The sequence below is a fragment of the Balaenoptera musculus genome, chromosome 20 (assembly GCF_009873245.2).
Source record: "Balaenoptera musculus isolate JJ_BM4_2016_0621 chromosome 20, mBalMus1.pri.v3, whole genome shotgun sequence".
Lineage (NCBI taxonomy): Eukaryota > Metazoa > Chordata > Mammalia > Artiodactyla > Balaenopteridae > Balaenoptera > Balaenoptera musculus.
In genome coordinates this window covers 9376859-9391262 of record NC_045804.1, presented here as the reverse complement: position 1 = coordinate 9391262, position 14404 = coordinate 9376859, and the positions used below count along the sequence as shown (strand labels likewise).

General features: G+C 54.7%; 1 protein-coding gene across 1 annotated transcript; it reads right to left on the bottom strand.

Annotated features, from left to right (window-relative positions):
• Positions 1 to 2450: 2450 nt before the first annotated feature.
• On the bottom strand, positions 2451 to 13128 carry C20H17orf99 (chromosome 20 C17orf99 homolog). The gene is made up of 7 exons (XM_036836591.1): positions 13104 to 13128; positions 12281 to 12391; positions 10865 to 11002; positions 10452 to 10481; positions 3199 to 3468; positions 2946 to 3042; positions 2451 to 2708 (listed from the first exon to the last, which is right to left on the bottom strand). The coding sequence occupies exons 1-7, from the start codon at positions 13126 to 13128 to the stop codon at positions 2702 to 2704; spliced, it is 678 nt and encodes a 225-aa protein (XP_036692486.1). The 3' UTR covers positions 2451 to 2701.
• Positions 13129 to 14404: the final 1276 nt, after the last annotated feature.

The following is a 14404-nucleotide window of genomic DNA, read 5'->3' as shown; positions in this document are numbered from 1 at the left end:
TGCCCAAGACCCAGGCTCCTACGCACCTCCTCTCTTCTCCCCCATTCTACTCAAACCCCAGGCCACAGCCTGGACCCCTCCCTGCATGGCCTGTCACTCTTTCCTCCTCTCTGGAGCTAAGCCTGGGATGTGGTCGAGACCACCGCCCCTCCCAGTTTTTCCCGAGCTGGGCCCGGCCCCAGGGCCATGTAGGGCCAACTTCCAGGCTCCAAGATGGTGTGCAGACAGAAACGAAGTTCCCAGGGTGACCGGCAGGGGGCAGAGTTTAATCCAATTCTTTCCGGAAATGGTTCAGAGCGTCCAAACTGGGATGGCTCTCTGTGTGGGTGTGTGGGTGGGGAGTGGGGGGTGGGGGGTGGTTCTCCAGGGGCCTCAGGCTGACTCGGCAGGGAGGAATTCCAGACATCATAGTTGCAGGTAAGGATTAATGAGGGGGTGCTGGCCAGGTGGGGCCCAGAGTCCTCCAGGTGAGCGGGACGGTGACAGGTGAGCAGTGGAGCCCGAGGACTGGGCCACCAGGAGATGGGGTGCCACTCCAGGGAAGAGGGGAGCAGGGGTGGGGGAGGAAGCAGTGGCCCTGGGTGGGCTGGTGCCTCTGGGCCTTCACATCTACCCCACCACCATCTTCCCAGACCTGGATAGACGGTGACGAGCAGCTGAGGGGTGAGGAGAGGAGCCCTCCCAGAGCCCCCTCCTCCTATGGACCTCTCCTTCCCCCTACAGCTCCCCCCCATCCTAAAACCCTCAAACTAGCACCATGAGTATTTGATGAAGAACACCAGCGCTCCAAGAATCCAGGCTGGGGGGCTTTTTCTTCATTCTTTTCTTCATTTCATTTCTTCAAATGGTGGGTCCTTCTGTAGGGGACAAGGACCAGGGCTCTCCTGGGGACTCTGCCCAGCCTGCGTCTTCTGGTCACGACCTTGATGACAAAGGAGTTGAGACTCCAGGTTAAGCCAGCACACCTCCCAGCCACACCCTCCCAAGGCCTCCAGGAATTTTATTGGTGGCAAGTGCATCAGTGCCCTGGGCAGGAGGAGGGGCGTGAGGCTTAGTAACAGCACGAAATAAAGTGGGGGCACTGAATCACCTGGAGGCCAAGTACTGGCCCCTGGTCTGTATACCCCCTGTTATAGGAGGGGAAACTGAGGCTCAGAGAGCCGACATGGCTTGCCCATGAGCCTGGCCTCTGGGACAGACTTGGGAGGGAGGGGCACAGAGGTAAGACAAGGGGAGTGCCAAGGACTCCTGGACAAAGCTCACCAAAGAGGCTGGCCAGGTGTTAGTGAATTGGTCGACCGAACCCACACTGGGGTCCTAGCTCCGGCTGAGACCCCCTGTCTCAGCCAGGGAGGTTTGATTTGCTCAGTCAATAACAAAACGTATGCTGAGACTGGAAGAGCACCAGCTTTCTTCAATGGCCAAAGAATGGAGAAGCGGGGACCTAGTTCACAAATCAACTCAACCCAATTCAGGTGGAGACACCAAATACATAGGAGGGTTGGAGTAAAAGGGAGGGGTTTGGAATGAGTGGGAGGAATATTCATGAGTTATCCAAGAACAGGGGTGTGGTTTGGACCTGGAACTGATGCAACCCTCCTTTTCAGTCCTTGTAGGAGCTTTTCGGTTTGTCGTCATGGTGATCGCCAGCTGTCCTGGTGCTGGTGGGTGTGTCATTTAGCTAATGTATGGAGCGTGTAATAAGGCTCTAGATCTATTGGAAGTCAAATCCTCCGCCATCTTGAGCCTAGTTGGTTCTAATTGGTTCTTGTTTTTTTTCTGTTTGCTGCTTCCTCCTGAAACTTAGATAAGAGTAATTGGTTTCTATTCGAGGGAGGGGCAGGGGTGTGATTCTGGGGAGACAGCTTTGGTACCAGAGGGGCGGGGAGGAGGACCAGGAGACAGAAGTGTACTAGGAACCAAGGGAGGTGAGAAGTTCGGAGGCAGAGGTGACCGCTGCCAAAGGCCAGGCAGGTGGAGCGCACAGAGGCCTGCGGTGCCCAGGGTTGGACAGCACAAAGGCCCTGGTCACTTTACAAGTCAGTGAAGTAATAGCCTTGGAGAGGGGACCCCAGGAGTTCCGGCCCCTGCCTCCAGTCACCAGCTGGAAAGACTGACGGGGTTTCCATGGAGGGCAGAAGCCCCTGGCCCACCCTGGTGCCCGGGAGGCCTCACCCTCCTCAGACCAATAGGGAGCATTGGAGAGAGCCCCACCCAGAGGCAGTGGACTCCACGGCAAGCCGGCTAGAGCATGGTCAGGGTCAGATAAAGCCGCCAACGTGCTCCATGGGCACTTGGCACACGGTGGGCCCTAAGTAAGCTTTTGCAAGTCATGCATAAGCAATATGGCCCTTTCTTTGCCCTGGTGGTGTTAGTGAACGCAAGTTCGTGTGCCCAACACACTGTGAAGCCAAACAAACCAAAATGTTGGAGTTTGGAGCAGAGAAAGTTTTATTGTGGGGCCACGCAAGGAGAACGGGGTGGGGCGCTCATGCCCCCCAAAATTCAGAACTCCTCGAAGGCTTTCAGCAAAGCATTTTTATAGGCCAGCTGAGGGAGGGGAGTCGCAGGGTATGTGATCAATTCTCTGATTGGTTGGTGTCACAGAGGTTAACATTATCAATCTTTAGGCACCAGAAGGCCCCTGGGCTACGAGCTCATGATCATCAAGTAGTTAATTTCTTCCATTTGGTGGTGGTTTTTAGTATCTGAAAAATTCAGGAAATATGCCTGAGATACTGTTATCTGGGTACTTCAGAGAGGAGCTACAGCAGAAGATATGGAGGAGGGGTCTGTCCTGGGAAAGCCCCATAGGGTCCTGCTTGGTTCCAATGGCAGCCCTGCCCTACCAAACCACCACCGGCTCTGCCAAGCCAGGGCCCCCATTGGTCCACATAGGCCATCAGCAGTTCACTCCTCCCCCACATCCAGCACCCATTTCCTACCTGATCTGCTTGGTCCAGCTCAGTTTCCAAGAAATGATGGCTATGATGGAGATAAGGCAGCCAGCCAGCACGAAGGTGGGTCCCTGGGGCAGCTCTCCTGTGAAGGAGGCGGGGGGCAGCTGGGCTGGACTTCCGTTGGGCCGGGCCAGGGTAGGCATGGCCACGTCAGGACACCCTTCCCTGCTCTTGGCACCTCCCACTGACCTACTCAGAAGCGCCAGCTGCCCCTCTGGAAACCAAGGGGCCATCTCACCTGGGGGCACCAGTGTGAAGGGAGTGTGCTGGACGCTGACGTCGTTTTCAGCCTGGCACCGGAACCAGTCCGACGTCTGGTTCAGTGGGAAGGAGAAGTTGGCTGGCTGCCCAGGGTTCCGAGTCTGCTGCATGTGGATGTGCCCGCTCCTCCTGACCAGTCTGTAGGTGATGGGTGGGCTGCCCGAGGATGCCTGGCAGAACACCTCTACCCTGAGGCCTGACCCCCTGTCCAACAGGGTGAAGTCAGCTTGCAGCTGGGACACCGGCTCTGGCAGGGTGGGAGAGGGCGGGAGCACAGGTGTGGCTGGGAGACTTTAATGCCCTCTCCCTAGCCAATTCCCTCAGTACACATGCCTAATGAGCCTAGTGGCCTAACTGATTGATTGCTCCTCCAGGCAGCCTTCTGGATTTCTCCCTCCGCCTCGCGTCTGAGCTTCTACCCTACTTGCAGTGTATACCATACAATTTCATACATGTATTTGGTTTTATTTTCATGTGGTATATTCTGGGTTGCCAGACTTAGCAGCTAAAAATACAGGACACCCAGTTAATTTTGAATTCAGATTAACAATGAATAAAATTTAGGCAGTTTCTTAAAGATGAGACAGTCCAAAGAGGAAGAAGGAAACCAACGTTTATCAAGCACCTTAAGAAAATGCTGGTTTGGCAATTCCTCAAAAAATTAAAGAACTACCATATGACCCAGCAATTCCACTCCTAGATATATACCAAAAGAATTGAAAACAGGGACGCTAACAGATACTTGTACACACGTGTTCACAGCAGCACTATTCACAACAGCCAAAAGGCGGAAACAGCCCAGATGTCCATCAATGGATGATGGATAAACAAAATGTGGTCCATCCATATGACGGAAGAGTATTCATCCATAAAAAGGAATGAAGCACTGACACGTGCTACAACATGGATGGACCTTAAAAACCTTATGCTGAATGAAATACGTCAGACACAAAAGGCCACATGTTGTATGATTCTATTCATGTGAAATACCCAGAATTGTTTAAATCCCCAGAGAATTCCCTGGTGGTCCAGTGCTCAGGACTCTGCGCTTTCACTGCAGGGGGCACGGGTTCGATCCCTGGTCGGGGAACTAAGATCCCACATGCTTTGCAGTGTGGCAAAATAATAAAAAATAAAATAAAAAATAAAAAATCCCCAGAGACAGAAAGCAGATTGGTAGTTAGTAGGGGCTGGGAGAGGGGCAACGAGGAGTGACTGCTTGATGCATATGGGGATTCCTTTTGGGAAATGTGAATGGACCAAATGCTACTGAATTATCACTTTAAAATGGTTACCTTTGTGTTATGTGAACTTCACCTCAATTTTTTAAAGAAAAGAAAAAAGAAACTGCTGCGGGAAAAGTCTACCTCTTGGGTTTAGACTCTTCCTGCTCAGAACATTACTATAGAGATAAATTGAAATCAGGACGTGAGTAGGAAGCACAGAGAAGTTTGGAACACAGGGTGGGAGAACTGACACTGGCTTCAACTTCTAGAGTCAACAGTTTTGTCCCCTGCGGCAGGGGCCAGGCGCTCTGTCAGTCCTGCATATCACCGCATCCCTGGCCAGAAAGTTACTATCTGTTGGCGGAACGAAGCAGTTGCTCTCAGGTTGCACGCTGAAGCGTGGCATCCCCTCCTTGCAGGGATCTCCTTATGTGATAAAGGGGCGAACCTTGAGTCCTGTGGCCCCGGTGTTCCTTGAGGACACCCTGGAGCTGGCGATTTCCTCCCAGGATGGGGACAAGTAAAGTACAGAGTGGGCCAGGCAGCCAATGAGCTGGCCCAGCGTTCAGGCCTGATACTGGACAGTGGCCTGGAGGCATCTAGGGCCTCTCCACCTTCCGAGGTCAGAGATCAGAGGTTTCCTCATCCAGACCTGCTCTAGGTACCTTCGCCATAAGCATCTCTGCCATACGCATCTTTGCCGCAGGCATTTCCACTGCCAACATTTTCACTGCAAAACTAATTGGCCTTCCAATGCGGAAGTCCCGAAACTGATACCTCTCTTAAGGAAGGAAGAAATTTTAGTAAACAAGAAAAAGTGGGGGCTTTCCTGGTGGCGCAATGGTTAAGAGCCTGCCTGCCAATGCAAGGGACACGGGTTCGAGCCCTGATCAGGGAAGATCCCACGTGCTGTGGAGCAACTGAGCCCACGTGCCACAACTTCTGAGCCTGTGCTCTAGAGCCTGTGAGCCACAACTACTGAGCCTGCGTGCCACAACTACTGAAGCCCGCGTGCCTAGAGCCCGTGCTCCGCGACAAGAGAAGCCACGGCAATGAGAAGCCCGCACACCGCAATGAAGAGTAGCCCCCGCTCACTGCAACTAGAGAAAGCCCGCATGCAGCAGCGAGGGCCCAACGCAGCCAAAAATAAATAAATATAAATAAATTTAAAGAAAAGAAAAAGTGTGATGCTGAACGAGAAGATGAATCAACAGGCAAAAAAAAGGGATAAAATCCTATGAACAAAAGACTTGGAAGACAAGTGATTTAGATACAACCCACAAAATAAAGTCAGTTATTTGTGCAGTATTGCCATGAATCTACACACATTTAAATATATTAACATATTTTCTATTTCATAATAAAGTCTTTCATTTTTCAATTCATTTTTCATGTTTCCTTATGTCCTTTTAAATGTCCCTCTTTTGTTTATTTTTTTATATTCACAGGGCGAAATTGCCTTCTGGCCAATTAGTTAATTAGTTATGTGGTGACAATGCCTATGGCAAAGATGCCGTGGGCTGCAGGTGTGGTGGCCAGGCTTCTGCTCCCAGACAGGTCAACATCTGGTTCAAAGGGACAATCGGAAAGCAGGGGGCAGGTGGGTATGACCCAGACCACGAGAGATGTTACAGTGGAGGGATCCTAAACTTGGAGAGGTTGGACGGAAGTAGAGAAACAGGCTACTTAGGAAAGGCAGGACTTCAGAAGAACCGGGAGACCAGATGCTCACAGCACCCAGAGGACTCTCCTCCCTGGACCCAGGACCAAAACCCACTCTGCAGCCACTCCCAGCAGGCATTCATCCATCCAAACCGCCTCTCTGCTTGGGAGTAATTTTTCTGTTTTGTAGGCAGATCCTGGAGTCGATTTCGATGTAGAAAACATCTGTAAGATCTTCCTATTGGTCTGATCTTGCCCACACCAAATTCTCCAAGACAGCGATCGCGATTAAACAAAGATGCCTTCTGAATGGGGGCTTGGGAGAGAAGTCTGAATGATTCATGGTGGGCACTTACCTGCCTTTTCAAGGAGAGTGTGTAGGGGGGGGATGCTTGGGCCGGGGGCGGGGTAGAGAGAAGGGTGTATGAAATCTAAATATCATATACCTCATTCCTCATCCTTGCCCTGCCAGGCACATTGGCTCTGGAAATGCTGCGATCAGAAAACTGCCCACTGAGCAGAGAACTGGAAGAAACTAGAATATGATGTTCTTCAGAGACATTTCCTAGGAATCCTAAAGTTTCTGACTGCTAAGCATATTTCCTTCTCAACCAGGGGTGATTTTGCCTCCAGGGGACCATTGTGTCCAGAGACATTTTTGGTTGTCACCAATGGGGGGTGAGATGCTCCTGGCATCTAGTTGGGAAGAGGCCAGGGAAGTCGCTAAACATCGTACAATGCACAGGGCAGCCCCCATAACAGAATTATCCAGCCCCAATGGCAGTAGTGTCAAGGCTGAGAAACTGGTCTAGACAACTAGCAGCGGCTTTGCAGAATCAGGATTCTCTCCTTGCCCACGGCTGCTCAGACACCGCAAATCTTTTCTCATCAGCACCTCTTTCTAAACTTCATGAGAACCCCATTTTTTCATACTATTTTTTTTCAAACACTCCTTCATGCAAAATCTTTGAAGTTAAGTAAAGCTCTATCTAGAGTTTAATCTACTCTCCAGGGCACCAGTTTGCAAACTGCTACCAACAATTTCGTCAACGTGACTCTGGGGCCCAACGGTCAACGGCTCTTGGGGCCAGAATCTTCCTCCCCAGGGAAATGCGGGTCCAGGCTTAAGGGTGATGACACTTTTGCTCCCTTCACTGTGGGGAAATGACCTTGACTTAACAAAAATGGAAAGAAAAAGCTGGCCCACCTTCATTTCCATTTCGATGGCCATTAATAGAAGCCTGATTTACATAAGTTCACAGACAGGAGCCACTTTCTTTTTTAGTGCCCTACAGGGTAGAGCATTCACTTTTTATTCTAACAAGACTTGTGTGGGTCTTTCCTTTTGATTATTTAGTTTATGCATCTAGCCCACCCATAACGAGTGGTCTATCATTTAATTACAAATGCATCATCTGTGTCTGAACATTTGAACGATAGGATGGCACACTCAGAATTTGATGAAGTGACAAGGACACCCTGGGGACCGGAAGCTGAGCCAGGCCAGGGCTGGGGTGATCGAATGGCTGTGCAGAGCCTCCCACTGTTGCTAAAGAAAGAGCGAGCGGCTTAGGGCTGTGCCCAGGCCGGGGCATTGGGCTGCCGCCCAGCTGGGCTCGGAGACCCTTCAGGATCGCCCCTACCTCTCCCTAGCTTGTTTCTGTGATAACCCAGAAGCTTGGAGATTGGAGTCCCAACCCTGGAGGTCCAATTCATTAGACCTGAGCTCAGGCCCAGGGATCTGATGAGGGTTGAACAAGCAGCCCATCTGTTGAGAGTTGAATTTTGTCCTCCAAAAAAGAAGATGTATTCAAGCCTTAACCCCAGGTACTTGTGAATGGGACCTTATTTGGAAATGGGGTCCTCACAGATGGACTTCAGTAACCCATGCTGGATTAGGGTGGGCCCTAAAGAGAAGAGACAAAGACACACACACACACAGGCCATGTAAAGACAGAGGCAGAGTTTGGAGTGATGCTGTCACAAGCCAGGGAACGCCAAGGATTACCACAGCCCCCAGGAGCGAGGCTTCAGATGAAGCCTCCAGAACCAGGAGAGAATCAATTTCTGTGTGGTACTTCGTTAGAGCAGCCCCAGGAAACTAGCACAGCCCCTTACAAGTGAAGCCGGTTTCAGGAGTGGGGGGGGAGGGGACAGTTATCAAGATTCGTTTGTACGCACTCTGAATCTGTCCTTCAACCGGCCGCGCCCCAGCCCCCCACCCCGAACATTGTCTTCTTTCATGGCAGCCCCACGGGAGACCCCAGGTCCCCAGGTCACCCTCATCTTCCTGCCCCACCCTTTCTAGGGCTCTGAAAGTCTCCCTTTACGTCCCACCTCCCCCTGCGCCCTCTGGAAGGCTGGTAGGCTCAGTTGGCACCAAATCCCGTAACCCTCAAGCTTTCCTCTCACATCTCACCTTCTACACCTAATGGAAACCAGCCTCCCCTCCCCCGGGCAGTGCCTACACCAGTGGTATCTCAGGTGGCGGGGGATCCTCACAGCCTTCCCAACACTGGCCTGGGATGGCGAGGGCGGGCATCCTCTTGCTATTTCTGGACCACTCTCCCTCCTCCCTCCCTAAACAGCAGCCTTGAACCTCATGTCTTCAGACACCGCACCCTGCCCCTCTGGGTTACAATTACCTAGAAATGCCCACCATCCCTTGAAGATTCTTGTGCCTGGTTCCTGCTACACTCAATACTGCACTTGCCATGATTCTTGGGGATTTCAAAATACACAGACAGAAACGTTCCAAAATCTTGGCTCTTAACACCCAATATCTCAGGCCCAACCTCTTGTTCCCATCAGTAGTAATCAGTTGTAAGGCTGCCCTTGACTTCGCCAGTCCCCCAGTTGCTCAGACCAAAAACCCCCAAGTCATCCGTCTTCCACAGCTGTGTCTTTCCCATCCCATCCCATCCCATCCATCAGCAAAGGCCTTCAGAATATATCTTGACCACCTTGCCAGGCCTCCTGGCTATCAACCAATCTCTCCTCTGGATCCCGGGAACAGTCTAAAGCCTCTCTGGGATTCTACCCTTCATCCCCATCTCATCTCTTCTCAACACAGCAGCCAAAATGACCCCAGGAAGAGTAAATCAGGTCAAGCCTTCTGCTGCAACCCCTCCCATTGCTATGCCCACAGGGCGCCCCCTACTCAACACTGCACCCCCCACCTCATCCAACACTCCCCTGCCCCTGCTTCCTGTGCTCTGGCCATGCTGGGGCCTCAAGCAGCACCTGGCACCAAACAGATGCTCAACCAGTAATTATTGAATGACTGGATGAATGAATGAATGATTTGTCAGTCGGTTCCTTAGGAGTTTAGTTAGCAGGACTTGCTGGGCAAGAGTCTGAGCAGAAGTCAGGGGCCGGAGGCGGGTGGACCGGCCCTGCCCAGGTACTTGCTGGAGATCCAGAGGCCAGGGCCCAGGGCTGTTCTCCTTTTAGCGGAAACACCATGATGTGTTTGTTTTTAAAGCAAATGAGGAAATGATAGTTCAGCCCGCGCCGCACTCAAGTGAGACCCACCCTTAAGTGGAATAGAGGCGGCTGCAGCTGCAGCCCTGAGACCAGGGAAGGTACAGGTCCAGATGAGGCCAGAGGAAGGGCAGCCGCCCTTGCAGAGATGTGGAGAGGAGGAGGTGACGGACCCCCTTGACTTTAAGGGTCACGGGGCCAGAAATGGGGGCAGGAGAAGGAAGGGGAGTGGAAAGGTGGAGGTGGCAAAGCTGAGAGGAGGAGGGATGGCCACCAGGGCCCCTCTCACTGGCTCTGTACACCAGGCGGCTGGTGGAGAGAGGGGCCCTGACACCTTCCTGTTGCCTCTGAGAGTCAGGCAGTTTCCCCTTTGCTGGACCTCGGGGAGGGGGGAGCCCGGACTCCCTCACTCTCTCACTCGCCCTCCTCCTGGGCCAAGGCACCCCACCAGAATGCCCCCAGCCTGCCCTGGGGTCACACCCACCCCGAGGGGCTTCTGCTACAGATCAGGCACTCAGGTAGAGTGACTGGGGTACACCTGCCAGGGGACACGCCCTCTGCCCGCCTCCGCTGGTAATATCACACACAGCCCAAGGGGAAGCCAAGCACTTTCCTTGCCCCGCGTTCTGTCTGTTGTCCCGCCCACTCCCACCTCCTGCAGAGCCTTCTCTCCTCCAACCCTCCAGGGCCCTGCAAGGTTGAGGCTGGGGTCCAGAACCGTCCAGCGGTCTAGCAGCAGACGCCACCCACCAGCAACACCCTTCCCCCGGCCGGCCAAGGCCTCTACCGTGGGTGGGGCCTCTGACTCCAGGGTCCCCATCTGGGGGTACTCTGCCCTCCAGCATGCTGGGAAACTCACCTTTCTCCTGCTTCGCGGAGCTGCTGGTGGCTGTAAGAGAGGGGAGGGCGGTTAGGAGAGCCCAGGGTGGAGGGGAGGCCAGAGCCCACCCAGAGAGCCTCGTCCTGAGCCCAGAAGGAGGCCCAGGACTCCACAAGCACCTTCACTCACAGAAGCTCTTTGGAGCCCAGAGCATTTCGTATCATCAGCCCATTCTGCAGATGAGTAAAGAGTGGGCCCAGAATGGTGAAGCAATAATTAAGGGGCTGGTCTGAGACTCAAGCCTAAACCTTCCCCTCTCTGTCCTGTGCTTCCAGAGGTGTCTGGGCCTTTGGGTCCCACCTCTCCTGTGCTCCCTAGGCCCCTGGACCCTGAGCCTTCCCTCTCAAGGCCCTGGCAGTGGCCCCCTCCCACGATGTCCCTGGGCAGCTCACCTAGCGCGGCCAAGCAGAGCAGTGGCAGGACTCTCATGCCTCTGCCGCGTGGGGCCCTCAGCCAGGCGAGCAAGAGCTTCCTCGAGCGAGGCCAACTCCACTCCAGAGCCTCTGGGTGCTCCCTGGGTGGGTGCGTGCCTGCAGCAGGGAGATAACCTGGATGCCACAGCGCCCCAGGGCTGGGCCCGGGACGGGACTCTCCCCACACGCCCAGGGAGTTAGGAGGGGCCTGGAGCCACACCAGGGCTCACAGTCGCTGCCGCTGCCGAGCTGTAGGACCCCAGGGTAGAAGCTGTCCGTGTCCTCACCCTGGAGTATGTTATGGTAGCCAGCAGGGGGAAATTAAGCTTGCTAACCCGCGGATTTTGAGATGAGAGGATCATCCCAGATTATCGAGGTGGGCCTGATGTAATCATGAGGGTCCTTCTGAAGAACTGGTGGGTTGGACCCCTCAGGGCTGGGGGCTCAGGGCAGAGAGAAGAGAGGGGGCAGGTAAGGTGGGACTAGGACCCATCCAATCCCACAGAGGCTTTTTTTTTTTTTTAAATGAATGAAGTGACTTTATTGAAACACTCCCTGTTTATACACTGACACAGCTGCATGCGTTTTTCTCCTGCTATCACGGAACGTGGAGCTTTGATTTGCACACAGGTGCCTTCCTCAGGGAAGATGTCCCACCCCCAGGGAACAATTTGCTTCCTGTGCGGGCTCTTCTCTCCTACAGAGCCTCACAGGTCAGTGGCACTCACACCCCAGGAACGGGCACCTGACCCAAGGAAGGCCAGTTACAGCCCTGCCCTGGGGCCCCTAGGCCCGGCTCAGGGGCACCCAATGAGGCCTGGGCGTGTTGGGAAGCTGGTCTGGTGGGATGACCCTGCCCAAGCCTGGGCACAGTGTCCTGGAGCTCCCCGGAGGACTAAGCTTTGTCTGTCACCTCGGTGGTCCCTTCTCCTCAGTGGGCAAGAATCAGCATCTGTCCCTCGCCACCCAGAGTCCTGACTCGTACCCCTGGGGATGTGCTCTGGGGACCCACCTACCTCTCTGCATTTGGGCAAAAGCTAATCTTCTCTTAGTTTTCCTAGCGAAATTCCCTTCCAGAAAGTCTGTTCTCACTCTGCCGGGAGGGGTGCGTGGAAGGAATTGACGACTGAAGGCAGTCAGATGGGTCCCCGCAGCTGCGGGCAATCTGTTGCCTGAAGTCCCAGAAGCTCGAGGTTTTTCCTCTACGTTGTGCTCAGGGCTTCTGATTCGAGCTGAGGCAGCTCATGAGAAGCCTCCCCCTTTTATCGGTGTGTCTGGGGAGCCAGAGTCAGAGCAGAGAACGGTGGGTGGACTCGAGGGACAGTTCCCCCAGGCCTTGGTGGGACCGGGGGCATCTTTCCTGCCTCACCCCGGCTACCCCTCTCCAGCCATCACCTGTGTGCCCCATCAGATGAGGGCTGTTTCTCTGGGCTGTTCTGCGCCTCTTCTCCACAGGCTGCAGGTGTGACAGCACTGAGTAGGTTGCCCCAGGTGAGCCCAGGTCACCTAGATGGAGCGGAGTCAGGGTGTTCTCAAAGCTCTCCTGTCACCCACTAGACTGACATTTCATGATTTCTGCCCACCGAGGGCCAGTCTCCTCTATGATAAATGGCCTTACCAGCACCTCCTTGTGTCACTTTCCTGGGAGGGTCCCCTGGGTGGGAATCTGTGCTGGGCTGCCTTGGTCAGAGTAGCTGGGAGCCCTCTCAGGGCTGGGTGGGGAGTCCGGGACCCCTCCACCCCAAGGTGGAGGCACTGGGGCTCCTGCCCTCCCGCACCTGCACTGGGCTCTTGCACCTGGTGAGGCCCTGGCTTCACTTACTGCAATAACCCCAGGGGCCTCTCCCTGCCCACGTGTGTCTTCTTTGCTACTGGTAGAGGCTCAACGTTACCTGACCCCGGGGCTCTCCAAGCCCAGCCATAGGTGTGCTGGTTCCGCCTTCACTCTGGTTGTCCTCGTGGGCCCCACAGCCCAGTCTAGAGCCCTCAGAGTCCCAGTTTCCGCAGCTCAGGGCCGCCCAGCCCGTCTCTACACCTTGGCTCAGGCCGTTCCTCTGCCTTCATCTCCTGCCTGAGTCCTCCCTCCCCCAAGGCCCCGCTAGTCGCCCATTCCACGAAACCCTCCTGCTGACTGTGATGGCTCCCCCCTGAGCCCCAGGTTGCCTCGCTGGGCGGGCACGGTCACAGGGCCATCAGGGCCCCTTCCCATCTCTCCCACTTTGCTCCTTTAGGCCAATGACCATGTTGTAATAGGGCCTCAACTGCTCTCCCAGGAAGGACACTATGTAAGTAACTGCTCATTCAGTTCTCACAACCACGCAGAGGAGGGTGGTGTCATCCCCAGGTTTTGGTCAAGCAAACTGAGGCCCCGAGTTTGAGTTCCTCAAGGTCCCAAAGCTCGTGCCCCTCACACCCGGTGATGCACTTGGCGGGTTCTCTGAAGGCACGTGAAGGTGATGAGAAGGACCTGGATGCCTCAGCGCTGCAGGTTCTCCCGCTTCGCACCCAACAGCATCACCCCCGGGGGCTCATTAAACCACAGCGCTGGGCTCCACCCTTAGAGGAGGTGGGGTGGGGCCTGAGAACTGGCTTTTCTAACAAGTTCCCAGGTGATGTTGGTGCTGCTGGTCGGGGACCACACGTTGACCTTAAGCTGCTAATTAACAACGTGTGTCACTTTCTTTGGGGCCAGGCTGGTGCCCTTCCCAAGCTGAGCACGTAGCTCCCCGTGTCTCCCGCAGCCTCATCACCAGCCCCAGAACAGGGCCCAGCACTTGTTGACAGGCGGATGGGTCATGTGATGCTGGGTGAGTGACAGAGAGGGACAGCGATAGGAGGAGCTGAGCCAGCCAAGACTCCAGTGACCACGTGAAGCCCCTGGACTGAGGGCGCCGGGCCAGAGCTGCCCAGATGCCATGTCCAGGCTGGGAATCCAGCCAGGCGCTGGCCTCCTGCTGCTGGAAGTAGAGCCTTGTCAAGCACGTCCTGGGGTTTCTCCTGACCTTCCCTCCTGACGGCTCTTTAGGCCAGCAATCCTCAACCCTGGCTGCCGGTGAGAGTCACCTGGGAGCTTTAGAAAGTCCCGATGCCTGGCTGCTGGCTGCACCTGGATCAATCGCGTCAGAATCGCTGGCACAGGGCCAGCATCTGACGGGGCTTCTCAGGAGTTCTCCGAGGCTGAGCACCACAGATTGAGAACCTCTGCAGCCTCGGCACCGGAGGCTTGGGAATCTTGGACGCAGCCCTGCCTTCTTGGGCAGCGGGCTCCGCTACCTCCCGGGGCCCACACTCGGCGTGTCTCATGATGCAGGGCAGATCTGAGCTCTGCCCCCTGCTGACTCATAACGTCTGTGGGTCTCAATGGTCTCACACGTGAAGGAGGAACTACAGGAGGTTGTGGAGGGTGCCTGCAGTCAGAGCACAGTAAGCCCCCACTGTTTGCTCTCACTGCGGCCAGGCCTTCCCCTTCCCGCAGGTGGAGGTCTCTGGACTTTTATAATGGTACTACCCAGGGTAAAC

Excerpts from the sequence above, each read along its gene's own strand:
- C20H17orf99 (XM_036836591.1), bottom strand. The coding sequence starts at position 13,128 with ATGGTCATTGGCCTAAAGGAGCAAA. Across the intron at positions 12,392-13,103 it reads CATTGGCCTAAAGGAGCAAA|GTGACCTGGGCTCACCTGGG; the intron begins GTGGGAGAGATG and ends CGCTCCATCTAG. Across the intron at positions 11,003-12,280 it reads TCATCTGATGGGGCACACAG|GCACGCACCCACCCAGGGAG; the intron begins GTGATGGCTGGA and ends TCCCTGCTGCAG.